The 15,856-nt window shown below is 40.3% G+C and overlaps 1 protein-coding gene across 1 annotated transcript; it reads left to right on the top strand.

Annotated features, from left to right (window-relative positions):
* The first annotated feature begins 6,698 nt into the window (after positions 1-6,698).
* LOC134417235 (sulfotransferase 6B1-like) lies at positions 6,699-15,816 on the top strand. Its single transcript, XM_063154235.1, has 6 exons — positions 6,699-6,917; positions 7,727-7,911; positions 8,961-9,087; positions 11,256-11,350; positions 12,358-12,544; positions 14,655-15,816. The coding sequence occupies exons 1-6, from the start codon at positions 6,773-6,775 to the stop codon at positions 14,771-14,773; spliced, it is 858 nt and encodes a 285-aa protein (XP_063010305.1). The 5' UTR covers positions 6,699-6,772; the 3' UTR covers positions 14,774-15,816.
* The last annotated feature ends 40 nt before the right edge of the window (positions 15,817-15,856 follow it).

Below are 15,856 nucleotides of genomic sequence, written 5' to 3'. Positions count from 1 at the left end.
GGGGTTAATTAGTTAGATTCAACTTAATGTTCCTTCCCAATTTCAGACACCTGTTAGAGAAAAAGGGCTGTTAAACCTGCAGATTACAACCATGAACATGTCAACCCAGAGAGGAGCTGAGCTGGCCTAAAATCAGCCTGGTTCCTGGACTCATGGAAAGGACCTCTAGCATCATCAAGTCCAACCATCAACCCAGCACCACCACCACGTTTGTCAATGACCATGTCCTCAAGTGCCACATCCACGTTTTTTGAGCATTCCAGGATGATGACTCCATCACCTCCTTTGGCAATCTGTTCCTCTTCTACTACTTGATAAGCTGTTCCATTAAAAAAAATTGCCTATTATCTAATCTAAATCACCCCTGCTGCAAATTGAGGCCACTTCCTCTTGTCTTGCCACTTCTTACCTGGGAGAAGAGACTGATCCCCACCTGGCTACAACCTCCTTTCAGGGGTGTTTGGAGAGCACCAAGGTCACCCTGAGCTTCCTTTTCTCCAGACTGAAAGAGAAAAGGCTACTCCCTCCTTCTCATGGGACTTGTGCTCTTCACCAGCTTCATTGTCCTTCTTTGGACATGTTCCAGCCTCTTTGGACACACTCCAGGCAGCAATTCCCAGGGCAATTCTGTCATGGACAGTGCACAGGCAGACTGTGCTAGTCCTGCTTTGTGTGCTGTGTTAGCCCAGCAGGATCCCGATCGCACCTGGGGTCTCTGAGAGCAGCAGGTATTTAGCCCCTGGAGCTGGACAGCCAGCAGCCCACTCCTCATGGCATTCTGCTGCCCAAACCCACAGTCATCCTCCCCCTTTGTCCCTGCTTGTTGCAAGAGTTATGGTGGAAACAAATTCCAAAGAGACTGGGACCCACTGAGTCTTCTGCACTGTACGTTGTAAATCTTGTCATACTTTCTCTTAGGAAGAGCGTGCACAGAAAATCCAGGTAAGACAAATGATGGCTTTTAAGCCATTTACATTTCAGCACCTCCCAGAAAGGCACAGAAAAAACAAGGTAGGTTGATTCATGACTGTTCCCATTTGGAAAAATCTCTTTTCTAAATCAGCAGTGAGACACAGAGTGTAACTGACAATAATTAGCTGCCAGGAAAGGAATGGCCCAAGTGACTTCCTTGTCCTTTTGAATGAAGACTTCAAACATGACTAGATGGAAAATACAGCTCTGTGCAACAGGCTGTCAATATCTGATCAGGTGCAACTGCGTGAAATTACACTGTGTGTTAGACTTGTGGATCCACTCCAGGGGCTATGGAGCCATTTGTACCTTTTAATCTAAACCAAAATGCTATCTCCAATGATGGGAGGAGTTATGAGCTGTGCTCCATCTCGGGAAAAGGGCTGGACAGCTGTACAACATCTGTTTGAAAGTTTCCTTTAGAACCATAAAAAGCTGAGTTTTTTTTTTCACTCTGTCCAATATTAAGACTAAAAAACTGTGTGGGAGAGAATCCTGATTTGTTCTTGCCTTGTTCTGAGCTACATCCCAGCTCTGCCAGAAAGGACAAGTGTGCAGTGTTCCTGTTTAAGACATCTATGCCTAAAGAGTTCATGCAACACAGGCATGTATAAAAGAAACCCCAACTCATAACAAGAGAGAAGAAATACAAACTTTGCAGAATATTACCCAGACACTGAATGACACAAAAGCAGAGAACTGACAGGAAATTTATGTTTCACTTATCCAGTCTGGATCTGGCCTGAGTTTTGATTGCTGTTCCCATCACAGATCACAGAAAACTGCTATAAATACTGGCCAAATAACTTCTCTTTGGACTTTGGAATTAATTTGTCAGCCCAGGAGTGACTAACAGTTTTGGGCAAGATTGAGCTGTACTGGTACTGGCTGGGAAAAAAAATCAACTTTCTTCCCGGTGCTTCCCAGCTCCTCTCTATCATCACCTCCTGACTTTCCTGTAGCATTTTACAGCTCATGCCTAATAACTTGGGACTGAGAGACCTCAAAGAACCTTGAAATCAGGGATAATATAAAGATGTAGCTGTGTCCAGCTAGATGCTGAATTTAAAGGCAGTGTGTGGACCATGATTTGCTATCAGACCTTTTTGTTGTGTACAGTGATGGTCCACATGATGTTGATCTCTGAAAAACAAACACATCAAAAGGCTTTTCTTTCTGGAATTTTTCTGGCTCCCCACAGAATACTTTAGCCTATTACTGCATATGTGCTTCAAAATATTTCTATCCAGTTACACTAACAAATCAGAAGAAGTTGAAACCATTTCAAGTCACCAGTGAAGTTCCTAGAGCCATTTTAAGTGCTTGTGCACCAGCAATTACAGGGTGACTCATTAGTTTTTGTAATTCATTCCTGTGCCAATTAGCCGATAAAGACAAGCAGAAAATTATTCAGGCCTCCATGGCCTGTCCTCTCTCTCTGGCTTCTCAGGAATGCCACTAGGCAACCCCACACTGACAGGCAAGGGAGAGGGTAAGCCTTCTGGTTTAGGCCCCCTGCATGCACACAGCATCATTATTTTTCGGACCAGTGTAGGTTAAAATCCTCATGTGATTTCCTTTTCTGCCCTCTTGTCCCCTTCCTCCCCTTCATGTCCTCATTCTGTGTGTGTTCACGCCCCAGAGGTGAGCTCATGTGCATCTGCAGGACAGGAGCTGGGGAGATAGCAGTGAGCTCAGAGGTGGCTCTGCCAGGGCAGGGCTCTGCTGGCAGCAGTGGCACTGTTGTCATTAGCTCTAATTAGCTGTATCAGCTGTGCACGAGGCACGGAATGTCCACGGACAACCCTTTGTGCTAAGAGGGATGGAGGGAGGTCAGGGAACTTTATCATCTGCCATGCCATAAACACTGCCTGGCACACAGGGCTGACTTCCTCCAGAGCCTCAGACAGCAGAGATTTCTGAAATCAGAGCTGTCAACTCATAGCTGTTCATTAGGGCTGAGATACAGCTTAATGAGGGGAGGCTTTGCTGAGAGCACTCAGGGGCTGCAGGGAAGCTCTACCAGGAAGACAACTGCTGTTGGAAATTGGAAGTTGTACAGGGACCCAGTACAACCCATTCCAGTAAAGCAGCCTTGGCTAAGTCACACACCCTGATAGCTGGGACCAGCTCAGAGTACACTGAGGCAGAGTCTTGATGTGTTGTGGGCAGCCCTGTACCCATCCTGCAACTGAGTTTCATTAGAACTACACAGAAGCCCAGGATGAGGTTCCGAAATTCTCAGCATCCAGACACCGAGGGGCCCTAACTTCCCAAACACTCTGAGCACTCATGCTGCATCCAACATTGTGCAGGCTGTCTTTATTAAATAGCCATAAACTTAGGCAAGACACTTCATTTGTAACATTAAAATAAATAGGGATTTCACAGAAACCCTTCAAGGGAAACTCTACTCCCAGGTGTATCAGGTTAAGTGAAATTTTTTGTCATTTAGGGACATGTGGACTCATCAGACCTGGAGCAATGATGAACTGGAGGCATTTCAGTTCTTGGCTACATCGGTTTTACCACTCAATTATTACCACAACACTGAAATATTTCACAACTTTAGGACATTTCAAAAAAAGGAGGAGCCTGATGCTTGAGAGTGCTAGCTAAACCCTGTGGATGTAAACCCAAATTTTCATCTGTGCAAACAACATGTGGCTTTGCCTGCATACTTCCACAATATCACGATATCTTTTAGTACACGGTGCCCGAGAGAGGTTTGGAGGGGAACAGGCTGGCCTCAGCTGAGAAATCTTCAGCTGAAGGAGATGTACATGGTACTGCCTTTCATCAAGCAGAGAAGAGGATGGGGAGTCTGAATTGGAACTTGCAGGGCAGAGGCAGGAACAGAACAGTCAAAATTTTAAAGTAATTTAAAAAGAAATTTCTCACCCGACAAGGATCTAGATGGGAGAAGGTAAGTCAGACATGGAGACAGGAAGAGCTGGACTGAAGCAGTGTCCAGCTGCCCAGCTACATTTGTCTCAAATCATGAAGAATCCCCAAAATCCAATTTTGGCACTGCTCTCCAGAAAGAAAATACCTGTGAAACCTGCTGGTGACATGCGCACTCCATCAGTATGGACAGCAGAGACCAGAACAAGGAGAACTTGGCACAGGGAAAAGCTCCTCAGAGCCTGGTGCAGAGATCAGGCAATAGGTACTGTAGTCCTGGTGTGTCTATATATACATGTTTACATATATATAGATATGTAAACATGTATATATAGACTCACCATATGTGTATATATATATGTACCATATGTACCATATGTATATATATAACATGTATATATAAACGCACATACATTGATAAAGAAGAAAATCAAACTTGGATGGAGAGTTTGGCATAGTCTTCTTTAAACCTGTGCTCTCTTTGCACAATGCAGCTATAATAATGTATTTTATGGCAATGTAGTTAGCATGGTTTTAATAATAGCTTTTTTCTGCAAGGTGCCAAATATTCTCTTGTCCCTTAACTTGTTGCAATTCAGGATACTGTTTATTTGCAGGGATAGGCCTAATTTTACAAGTATAGGCAGCATTTGGGGAGGAAAAATTTCAGTTTCATTTCCCCTGGATTGCCATTACAAACACTTAAAAGATTAGCTACTAAAAAAAGCAACTGAAATGAGCTAAAAGAACTAGAATTTTCCTGGCTACTGTATTGCTTCTGTTTTACACCTTAGCAGTTTCTGTTGTGAATGATTAATTCAGGTCCAAGTCATTAGATGAGGCAAATGTGCTGATTCAAAACTAGCAGGAATGCAGGAGGAAATGAAAGAGAATAAACATGGTAAATATGCAAAACATTTTACAATGAGATTACTTCTGCCAGGTCAAGGCAGTAAAGTTTTACTAGCTTGTGCTATGTGCCTGTAACTGGAATGATGACTTGCAAAATCAACCTTGGAAATATCTCTCTCTAAATTCAGATTAATATGCACATTCAGAATGACACAGGAACAGGGGTTTTATGCCTTTGGACATAGTTTGTATACCTGTAGTAACCAAAGTGAAATCTGCTGACAGAAATAGATTTTTGAGTATTCACATCTTAAGGTATGAAGCAGTGGCTTAGGTGTTTAGCCTGGGGGCAGGAGGAAAATGTTGAGCTCCTCTGGGACATTCCGTAATTCCTACCTGAGCACCTATATCCAATGTTTCTTGTATCCCCACTGATTCTCTGGAAAGATTCCCCACCACCTCTCATCCCTAGCAATAGGGAACATCTTTCCAGAGTGTATTTTCCATGATTTTCAACCCAACCTGGCCCTGGAGGAGAGAAATTCAGAGTTTACTGATTGCACGGGTCATGTTTTGTAGGTGATAAATGTTTAAGGGCAACTTTACAGGTGAGAAGATCACTTCTCTTTGAGGTTGAGAAAGGAAAGGGTGGTGGGGGAAATCAACTTTACATTGCTGGCTTTTGTGGAAATTGGATTAGAAATAAGCAAGCACAGAAGCTGGTAAGTGTTCTTACTTCTTGTGAGCAATCCTGGCTGCTCAGGTGTTTATTGGAAGGATATGTCTATTTATTAACTTCTCACCAGGGCTCAGGGGAGTACATCTGGGAATCAGAACTCCTCTGACCAAACCCAAGTTGTTATTGATGATAAAAAAAGAACATTGGTAAAGCTGGAAAATTCCTGGAGCATTGCTTAATTTTAAACCAAGGTTTCCAAGGAGTTTTTTGAGTTGAAGATATTGAAGGGCCTTGGCTGAATGTATCGGAGGAATCTTTCAATAGGAATAGTGAAGCCACTGGATTTTTGAAGAAAAGAATGTAAAAAAAGAGTAAATTAATTTGTGACCATTGAAATGAAAACTGAAAATACTAAACATTCTAAAATGTTTTAGTTCATAACGGAGCTATTTATTTTACTGTGATACATTCATATTGCTTAAGGTCACATTAAAAAAAGGTGAAGTTTTCTGTTTGAAAAATATTAATGATAATTTCCACAGATTCAAATGGAAAAAACCAAACCCAAACATTTGAAAACAGATAATTAATGGAGAATAAGCTCTTTCCTGACTTTTGTATTGATAAATCTGCATATTCTGTGGAAAGATTTAAACATCTTCACCCACTTCCAGTCACAAAACACACGGGATTAAAAGCAGCATTAAATATCTATATAATATATCTATTTAAATATCTACTTTCATTTTGGGATTTTTGTTGCTTATACTCTCCTTATGGAGACATATAACATCTTAAAAAATGATTGTGCCTCACAAGATTCAAGTACTTTGAATCAATTTGCACTTTTGAAATTTCAAGCTGTTGTATAGTTGATAAAATGAAACAAACAAAAAAATTTCATTCACATTAAAAAGACATTGTTTCTCTAAAAAGCAACATTATTTTAAGATCCAGCGTTTTCCTTGGAAGGTAAGATTATTTTCCAACAAAATATAACTTACAGAATAATAATATTAAGCATATTTTAATGTAATGTTAATTGCCATTATTTTTCACAATTAAATTTTTACCATTACTTCATTTCTTTATCTGGAGAGCCAATAAATGACAATTGGGATGCATTTTTCATGACTCAGCATTTTGGTTATTTATTAAGTTAGCTCTAATATTTCAGTTGCCTTTATCATCTACCTGAAAAAACAAATCAATATCTGATAGGGCATTGCAGCAAGGTATATAAGCATGAGGTTTGTGCTGCTCAGTCTCGGTTTGTCACTTCCAGCCACCTGACTAAGAAGTGACATTTAAATCTTCCTCCTATCCCTGTTATCTGATTTGCAGGAACCCAAGACTTAAGCAACCATGTCCAGCTCAGGCGAGGCAGAGCTCCTGCACACATTTAAGGGCATTCCCTTTACCACCAGGTCTTCTCCAGAGCTTTTAAAATCCTTAGATACTTTTGATGCTAGAGAAGATGATGTCCTTTTGGTTTCCTATCCCAAATCTGGTAAGTTCTCATTTTCAATGTTAATTGCAAGAAGTCTTGATTTTGTGTTTCATGTTCTCTGCTTAAACTACTTGGGAAATGTCTGTGTGAAAGAAACAGGAAAGGATGTTTAAGTATGTGAATGTATTATTCTGTCAGTAAATGTTCATATTACAAGAAATATGGGTCATTTCCCAAAATTTGGATTCTGTAATTGAAAACAATCTCAGGTGTTTTCATGTTGGAAAACAAATATATATTCCTGACCTCTAAGCAAAATCTGTAATTGAAAGATTTTCTTGAGGACTTTCTACATTGAATTATGAGCAAGTCAAGAATTGCATGAAGTTATTTGTGTGCCTCTTGGCTGTAGATTTATTAATTTCTTATCCTCTCTCCACCCACCTCTCTTGGACAGAGAAGCACACATGCAGGGGGAGCTCAATCAATACTCTCAGAAAAATACAGACTCAAGTTATTGTAAGGAAAAAAAAACCCAAAAAAACAGGTTATTCTAAAATAAATTATAAAAACAATTTAGCCACCTCTCAGCTGACAGCAGTTTGTATAATGGAATGGTTTTGGTACCAATATTAACACTTCTCTCAGAGTTACTTTGTAATTCAGATATAGCCCTAATTTTTTCAGTGTTTATATATTTGGAGACAATGGGATTATTTAGTCATGTAAAGTTTCTTGAATCTGTGGATTAGAAATAGAACTTGTTCACTGGCAAGGTGTTTCTGTATGAAAAATGCACGTTTCACAGTAATAAATACTCATTCTTTTTTTATTGTTTGTTTTGTTTACTTTAAATTCCTCTTCTGTAGGCACTCACTGGCTTGCAGGAGTTATAACAAAGCTTTACGACACTCAAGTCACAGTAACATCTCCCATTGAACTTGGAGACATTTCCCGACTGGAGGAGCTGAATAAACTCTCATCAAAGAGAATCATCCCAACACACTTAGACTACAACATGTTGCCTCCAAATTTTAAGAATAAGAAATGCAAGGTAAGGCAAAAATGATATCAAAGCAGTAAAATATGTAGAAAGTCTACTAGCAATCTATTTTGTCCTGTTGATCCTTAGTAATTTTTGAATGATTCACAGTTTTAGAAGTGTTTTGCTGTGAATTTTGGAGACACAGCTGACCACCAGTTGAAAGCAGCAGGAGCAGAGACTTGGACTGGTGACTGAGTTCTGCTCCTGCCCCACTGCTCCCATGGGGTGATTTTTACACCAGGCACCACACAAAATAGGACATCAACATCTTTTGATCAAAAATTTCTCATTAGTAATTGGGGTGTTCTCATGACCTCATTTCCTACTCTTTTAGAAAATCTTGGCTACTTACAGGCTCCTCTGGGAGTAAAAGAACTCTGACCCTCTGCTGGAGCTTTCTGAAGAGCCCATAAAGGCGTTGGGCAAACAGAGCAGAAATGAGATGAGGGAGGCAGATTCAGAGCACAGTTTTGAGTTCATAGAATGACAGAATCACCTGGATTGGAAAAGACCTTAAAGATCATCTTGTTCCAATCCCCATGCAATGGGCAGGGACACCTACTAAACCAGTTCCTCCTATGCTAATGTGGGAGATTTAAAAAATGAGCTCTGGGTCTCAGATTTCATATTCAAAGTCAAAAATTTCAGGATCACTCAGATCCAGATTTTTGGGACAAAGCTGATTTGAGTAAAAGGCCAAAATTTACATTTTGCAGCTGTCCTTTGGATGTTAATTAGTAAATACTTTCATATGTGAGATATATGAGATAATATGCTGACTCAAGGTTAAAGTTAACACAGGCTCTTCCATAAAACATAAGACATTATCCAGCCAGGGCAAACACACCTCTGTCCACATGGAATTGTTTGCTAATCACTATGGACTCCTTACTAAGCAGAGATTTCTAATTTAATGGCATGGTCACCGAAGGAGGAATTCTAAAAGAAAGGGTTTTGACACTGCAAACTGCCTATGACAATGCTCTATTTACACACAGAGCTTGTCTTAAATAAAGAGAGGATATTATCATTAATAACTACATTTTCTTCATTTGCAGATGATCTACATCAGCAGAAATCCAAAAGACACTGCAGTTTCCATGTTTCATTACTACAAAGATAACCCAAACCTTCCCACTGTAGACAGCTGGACTGCTTTCTTTGACCTGTTCTTAAAAGGCAATGGTAAGGTTAAATGCTTTCTCTTTGCAGTTCACGTTAGTTTGTTATGGACAGAATGACTGAAGAAATTTGAACAGTGTGAAAACTCCTTATTGAACTCCTTATTCATATGGTGTTGGTGGGGATAAATCCTAATGTCAAGCTAAACAAGAGCAAATAATAGGATGCTCTCTTCAGCCCTGCAAGGAGTAATTCTGAGAAGCAGCTGCATCATTCCAGCACAGTTCTTTGCAGGTTTTTGCTGCTCTTTGCTGCCCTGGGCGAGCAGGGCTGTGGCTGGTGACAGAGCATGTGAGGGGACTGTCACCAGGCTGCAGGGACAGCTGTGACTGCAGGTCTGGTGTCTTCTCCAGACTGGGAGACAGCTCTGGGCAGCCCAACAAAGAAGCCTGGATATGTTCCTATAGCCCTTCTGCACACCTCTCCCTGATGTGCTGTCTCAGAAATGGAGTCCAAAGACCAAGGACAAGAGGGAGATTTTTCAGGAGTGGTGGGATGGCAGCTGGCAACAGGACCTTGTTCACATTTTCCACTCCCATATTTAGTGTTTTATTACTCCTTTGAGGACATGTGTCACCACAGTGATGATAACAGCAATAATGATTGATTACCTTGAAAACCCCAAAAGAAAAGTGCTCCTGCAGTCATCACAGACTCACATCAGAGCTCCAGGAGTCAATCTGTTTACTGCCTCCTCCAGGCTTTGGCTCAGATCTGGTGTTCTGAGTCCAGAGCAGCCCTAAGGCACATGCTTCAGTGATTTGCAGGATCTTGGCTTGTTTGGTATCAACTCTGAATATACAATAGTGATAAAAAAAAGAAAGAGGATTCTATTCAAGGCCAGGCTGGATGGGGCTCTGAGCAACCTGCAGGGGAGTTGGAACTAAATGATCTTTAAGGTCCCTTCCAATCTGAAGCATTCTGTGCTTCTATGATTTTAAAGCATGTCCTATTTCCCCATAAATTATTGGCCACCTTCTATTTTCCGAGTGCTTATGTGTGGCTTAAATAGATAACTATGTTGGTTAAAGAGAAATTTAGGTAAGAGGTGATGTGGAGGGAAAGGCAGTCATTTTTGCTCCTAGTAGAAACATTTCAAGGTTGTGCTGCTTGATCCAAATCCTGCAGTAGTCTTGCAGAGTTAATATCAGTTCAAAACAAGGGTTAGGACACACAGGGGCAACTGTAATGAACTCCCTGGAGTCTCCAAGTCTCTCCTGAAGCCACCAGGATTGTGCTATCATTGGCCACATCCCCAGAGCAGCTGGCCAGGGGAGCAGGGTCTAATTGCACACTGTGGAGCACACATGCCTTGCACTTGGAAACTGCCTTATGTGCTGGAGATGGCTCCAGACTGGAGCATTCAGCTTAATTATAGCTATTAATTATTAATTACAACTCATAGTTTGTAACCAAAATGATGACCATTACAAGATTAGAATTTTCTGCTGGTGGTGGTTATAAAGCAAAGTCACAGTTCTGGAGAATGCTTGCTGAGCTTTCTCTGTTCAAGCCTCTTCTCAGCCCTGCAAGAGGTTTTCATCTTGCCTTTGAAATGGAGAGGTCAGAATTTTGGTTTTTAAAGGAGCTGAAATTTAGCTGTTTTCCCATGGCTCAGCAAATGGAGCATTCAGACAAAACAAATCAGCTACAAACCCTTCTATCTGTGTCACTGGCTGAATGAGGCATTTGCATGAGTTCTTTAAGTAATTCTTCCTCAGCATTTAAAAATTATGCAGATTCCCTTCTGCTGGGATGAAAGAGAGGTAACAACCGTGTGCTCCATTTGCCAGCCAGCTCATTTCATCTCCTGCTGAGGTGATCAGATCTCTGTGACCACAGACATGCAGCAGTCATCTGTGAGATGCTCACATCTTGTTAGGCCAGTACATTTTACTTCATTATTGGCCTTTCCTTAGATCTGGAGCCTGCTTCCACTACAGAATCATATCTCAGAATAGTATCTGGCATGAAAACAAATTCCAACAAGAGTGGAAACCTCTTTGGAAGTTACTTTTGTAAATTTGCATCGCTTGAACTGCAGTCACAAAGAACTACAAGTGTTTTAGAGGATTATAGATACAAATTATTCCCCTAAATGTGTGAGCTAGCATCACAGTTATTTATGAATAAAGTTTTTCTGGATCTCTTTACATGGGTTTTCCTTTCAGTTGTCTGTGGATCCTGGTTTGATCATTTCCTAAGCTGGGAAGAACATGAAGATGAGAAAAATATCCTCTTTTTGTTCTATGAAGACATGAAGAAGGTAAATATGCTCTCTGCTCTTGGTGCAAAAGGCATTACTTGTAAATTAGCATCATTAAAATGTCAAAGAAGATGTTATAAGGAAAAAGGAGAAAGAAGGAAAATGTGAATATCTATCTTTGGGTATATTTTTTATTTGCATGGAATTTAGTATTAACTAAATAATTCTGACTACACAAGTTATATAAACATGAAATCTTGTGAGAGTTGCATTTCTTAGATGCAGGAATAGGACTCATATTAGACAATTTTCCTCAGGCTCAGGCAGAACTTTAAGTTGCCCTTTTTTTGTCCTATGGAAAGACCAACCAAGGACGTCTATTAAGGATCACACATTAATTTGCTATGTTTGACATTTCAGGTGAAATTTTCAGAAAGTGATGTAAGGCAATAGAACTACTCACATTTGGAACTTGTGTTCCCAATAAAAAAGAAAATTAGAGGCTGGAGGGGTAGGGAAAAATTTCACTGTTTTAAAAAAAGAATAAGTAAAATGTCAGCATACCTTAGCTTTCAGAGAATTAATTTTTAGGTGAATAGAATTTTCTAGTGTCTCCGTGAAAATAGCTTTGTTCATTTTTTGGGAGAAAAAAATTTCAACTCCTAGGAATATAAACAAACCATTTTGGATGCTGAGTCACTTGTTAGATCTCTAGATACAGCATGTCCAATGAAACAAGCTACTTGGAGCTGGGCTTTGAGTATTCTATTTCCAGGGAAATAATTCTGAGACAGGAGAGCATTTTATCTGAAGTGGGAGATAAAATGGACAAAGTGACTGTGTGTGATATGACATACTTATTTATTAATTTCTGTGAGTATGGCTAAGAGGGGAATCAGGTTTATTGCACCTGTCATGTGCACAATCCAATGACATATTTAGCCTTGCTTGAAAGCAAATAAATGTGTGACAAACTCATTTTGTAATAAAAGGGATAATTTTCAAATCAGCTAAAAGTCTGATAATCAGCCCAGAAACATAAAAGCTGTATTTTTCTCATACCTCAGGATCTCCCTAAGGTAGTAAAGGAAATTACTCTGTTCCTGAATTTAAATGTCAGTGATGATGATATCCAAGACATCTGCAAGAAGTCCTCATTCTCAGAGATGAAGAATGACACAGAGAAGGAGAACAGTGACCCCAGTCACACCGTGTGTGCTCTGACATCCAACAGGAAGCTGATTTTCCGAAAAGGTGAATTCCTTTGTGCCTAGCACGGGAGAAGCAGCGGGAATCCAGACAAAGACTGCAGTGCAGCTCTTTCCTGGAGTCTTTGGGTCAGCCCTGGGAAGTGATGACAGGATTCTTTGACCTGAATCCCTATTAAAAATGACTTCCTAACTTCTCTGGCTGCAAATTCACATCTGTACTCGAGAAGCACAGAGGAGTCTGAACTATAGCCTGACTAATATTGCTCTGTGGGAGCTGTGGAGCCAAAGGAAAGCCTCACCCAGAAATACTCTTTATCTGTCTTTTTTTTTTAATCTAAAAGTTGACCACCTCGGTGTTTTACAACGTCTCTGATATCACCTGCCAAGGTCACTTAGTTAACTAGAGTAAGAGAGAGCCAGACACATTCCTTCTGAATGAGTCTGCTCCTATCGCCCCTTATCTTACTGAAATATTCCTGAAGAAGGAATATGCTGACAACAACAACAACAACAGAATGGTCATAGGTAACTTCCAGACCTTGGAAAATTTTCCACAGTTCTTAGTTCAGATGTCTTTTTAAAATACCCTCAGGAGCTGTTTTCTTGCTCCTGGCATTTCAGAACTTTCCACAGGTTTGGATAACAAGACAATCAAACCCACTGTTTTTTAAAATTATTTTGATTTAGTTAATTTTTGAACAACAACTGACAGTTTAAAACTAGGAGTTGTTTCAGTTAATAAACAGAGAAATATTACCTTCCATTAATTCACAATGGTTTTACCAGTCAGCAAAAACAAATGACAACATACTCAATAAAAAAGAAACAAAACAAAAAAAAAGAGATGCATTTTTCTCAGTCAGTGAACTTGATAGCTATGATGAAAATGTTGAAAAATCCCAACATTTCCACATCCAAGTAGTTCCTTTGCTAATCCCAGACATTTAGCTAGTTTCAGCCAGTTTACAGAGGAGTTATATGTATATATTTTGCTTTGGGCTCTCTTTTCCTGTCCTTTAGGACAGCATACTGAATGCTATTTTAGTCAGAAAATGAGATGATTATTTTAGTCAGGTTTGGGATGCAGAGTCTTTAGAAAATGCACATGGAGGGAAACTGTAAGCATTGTCTCATAAAAATGTATCAGTTTATAAAACGATTTCCTTTTTGCTTGAACTGGATAACAGTTGAAACACTTTTCTTATCACCAGTGTCCATGGCCACCCAGAAGTATTCAACTGCCCATTTAAGTAGCTGGACATCTCATCCATAAAAATTCCTAGAGATTAGGAGCAGGTATAAGGGTGGGATTAATTTGTCAGGCCATTCTGGGCTCCTTTTCTAGGAATCTTTTTTGTCAGTGGCTTTTGGGCTACCACTCATTTAATAAGTTTAGATGGTGACTACAATTTCCTGTAAAGGTCCCTTCCTAGCTAAACTGTTTTATGAATTTATGAATTTTTTGACTATTTACAAGACCATCTAGTAGAGAGACTCTTTACAAGGGCCTGGTGTGACAGGGCAAGGGGGAATGGCTTCACACTGACAGAGAGCAGGTTTAGATTGGATATGAGGGAGAAATTCCTCCCTGTGAGGGTGGTGAGGCCCTGGCACAGGGTGCCCAGAGCAGCTGTGGCTGCCCCATCCCTGGCAGTGTCCAAGGTTGGATGAGGCTCAGAGCAACCTGGGTTAGTGGAAGGTGTCCCTGCCCATGGCAGGGGGATGGAACTGGATGATCTCTAAGGTCCTTTCCAACCCAAACCATTTGTGATTCTACAATTTCTTCTACTGACTGTGAAAAAAAACTCAGGCAGAGACCTTTAACTACACTCAACTAAGGCATGGCATCTGCCCAGATCACCAGGAGCTCTAATTCCCCCTTGGAAAGCTGCTCTTCTTCCTCCACCACTTGTGTTGCTGGCACTAATCAGCTCTGAGGATGAGGGTTCATCAACCTTCATGGATGATGATCCAGATCTTTCCACCAGAGTATCACTGGAACAATTAGGATCCTGACCTACCACAGTGACTGTGGTTAAGAATATATTAATATCTGTGCCAACTGCAACATCAACAAAACCAGGCTATTTTAAAATCATTTTCTGCTCCAAATATTGCTCACTTCACTGTTCTTTCTGTTCCTGCTTTCCTAGGTGCTGTTGGTGATTGGAAGAACTACTTCACTCCAAAGCAGAATATTAGGTTTCAGGAGATATTTAATGAGAAAATGAAACTCAGCAAGATGGCAACCAGTTTCATCTATGAGTACTGAGTCCCTGTGAAGAACAATATCCAGTTATCAACAAACATGCACAAAACAGTTGGTGGGAAGTTCTGAATGGGTGTTCCCATGAGTTTATAATTCTTCCAGTAGGAAGGATGGGTAAACATGGGTTCTTGAGAACAGATAAGTCCTGACACAGTGCCAGAGCTGAACTCAGTTCTCAGAGGGCAGGTGTACGTGGTTTCAGAGTCAGGTGTCAGACCTTGGTTTGACAACCAAATCTACTTTGTCATTTATTTATTTTCTTTGCTCCAAGGGGATATAAACAGACTTCGTAAACCTGAATAAAGAATTTTACCCAAGATAATATGAAGAGAAAAACAAATGACAAACTTGCAAGAAACTGAATGTATAAGAAATCTAAAAACACATCATAAGAAAATTACCAAAAATTTGACCCCAGACTTGCTCCTTCTGTAATAGACCATGATTTGGAAGTGCCTATCTTATTGGACATTGCTATTGATAATTAAGTTGAAAACTGCAGCATTTGAAGATCTGAAGTTTGTTTACAAAAGTGTTTCTTTTTTTCCTTTTCTTTTCTAACACTATATAGTTCTTTGATGTAACTTATTTCTGGATTAGGTACCAGAGAGTCATTGTGTTTAAAATGCAACTGATACAAATCCAAATAAATTTCAGCGCCACATGTTGAGCAACCGTAAATGTGTTTATTTTCCATGTGATTTTCTTCCTGCAAAATTCCTGTTTCCAGTGTTTTGATGAGAAGTATTTTACTTCCCACTCCTTGAGCAACAAAACCAAACCACAGCTCAGAGACAGCTTAATCCAAACAGCACTTATTTATTTACTCTGCCCTGATAAACAGATTTTCCAAGAATCAGCTGTCTGTGTCCACATCTCAGGGAGTGTTCTACCAAGCCACACGGCTTCAAGGCAGAACACAGTTCCTGTGTGTGAGAGAAGCTCCTCTCCTGGGTGTGTTGTTTCTGAGGTACAGAAACAACCTTGATTCATCAACACTCATCTCCCTCCAGCCACACACTTCACACTTGCCAGGCAGCCACTTCATTTCATACCTGCTTTGTGCAAGCTGGCATCAACACCTAC

Source organism: Melospiza melodia, chromosome 4 (genome assembly GCF_035770615.1).
Source record: "Melospiza melodia melodia isolate bMelMel2 chromosome 4, bMelMel2.pri, whole genome shotgun sequence".
Classification (NCBI taxonomy): Eukaryota; Metazoa; Chordata; class Aves; order Passeriformes; family Passerellidae; genus Melospiza; species Melospiza melodia.
The sequence above is the reverse complement of the archived record's forward strand: the minus strand, read 5'-3'. Positions and strand labels throughout refer to the sequence as shown.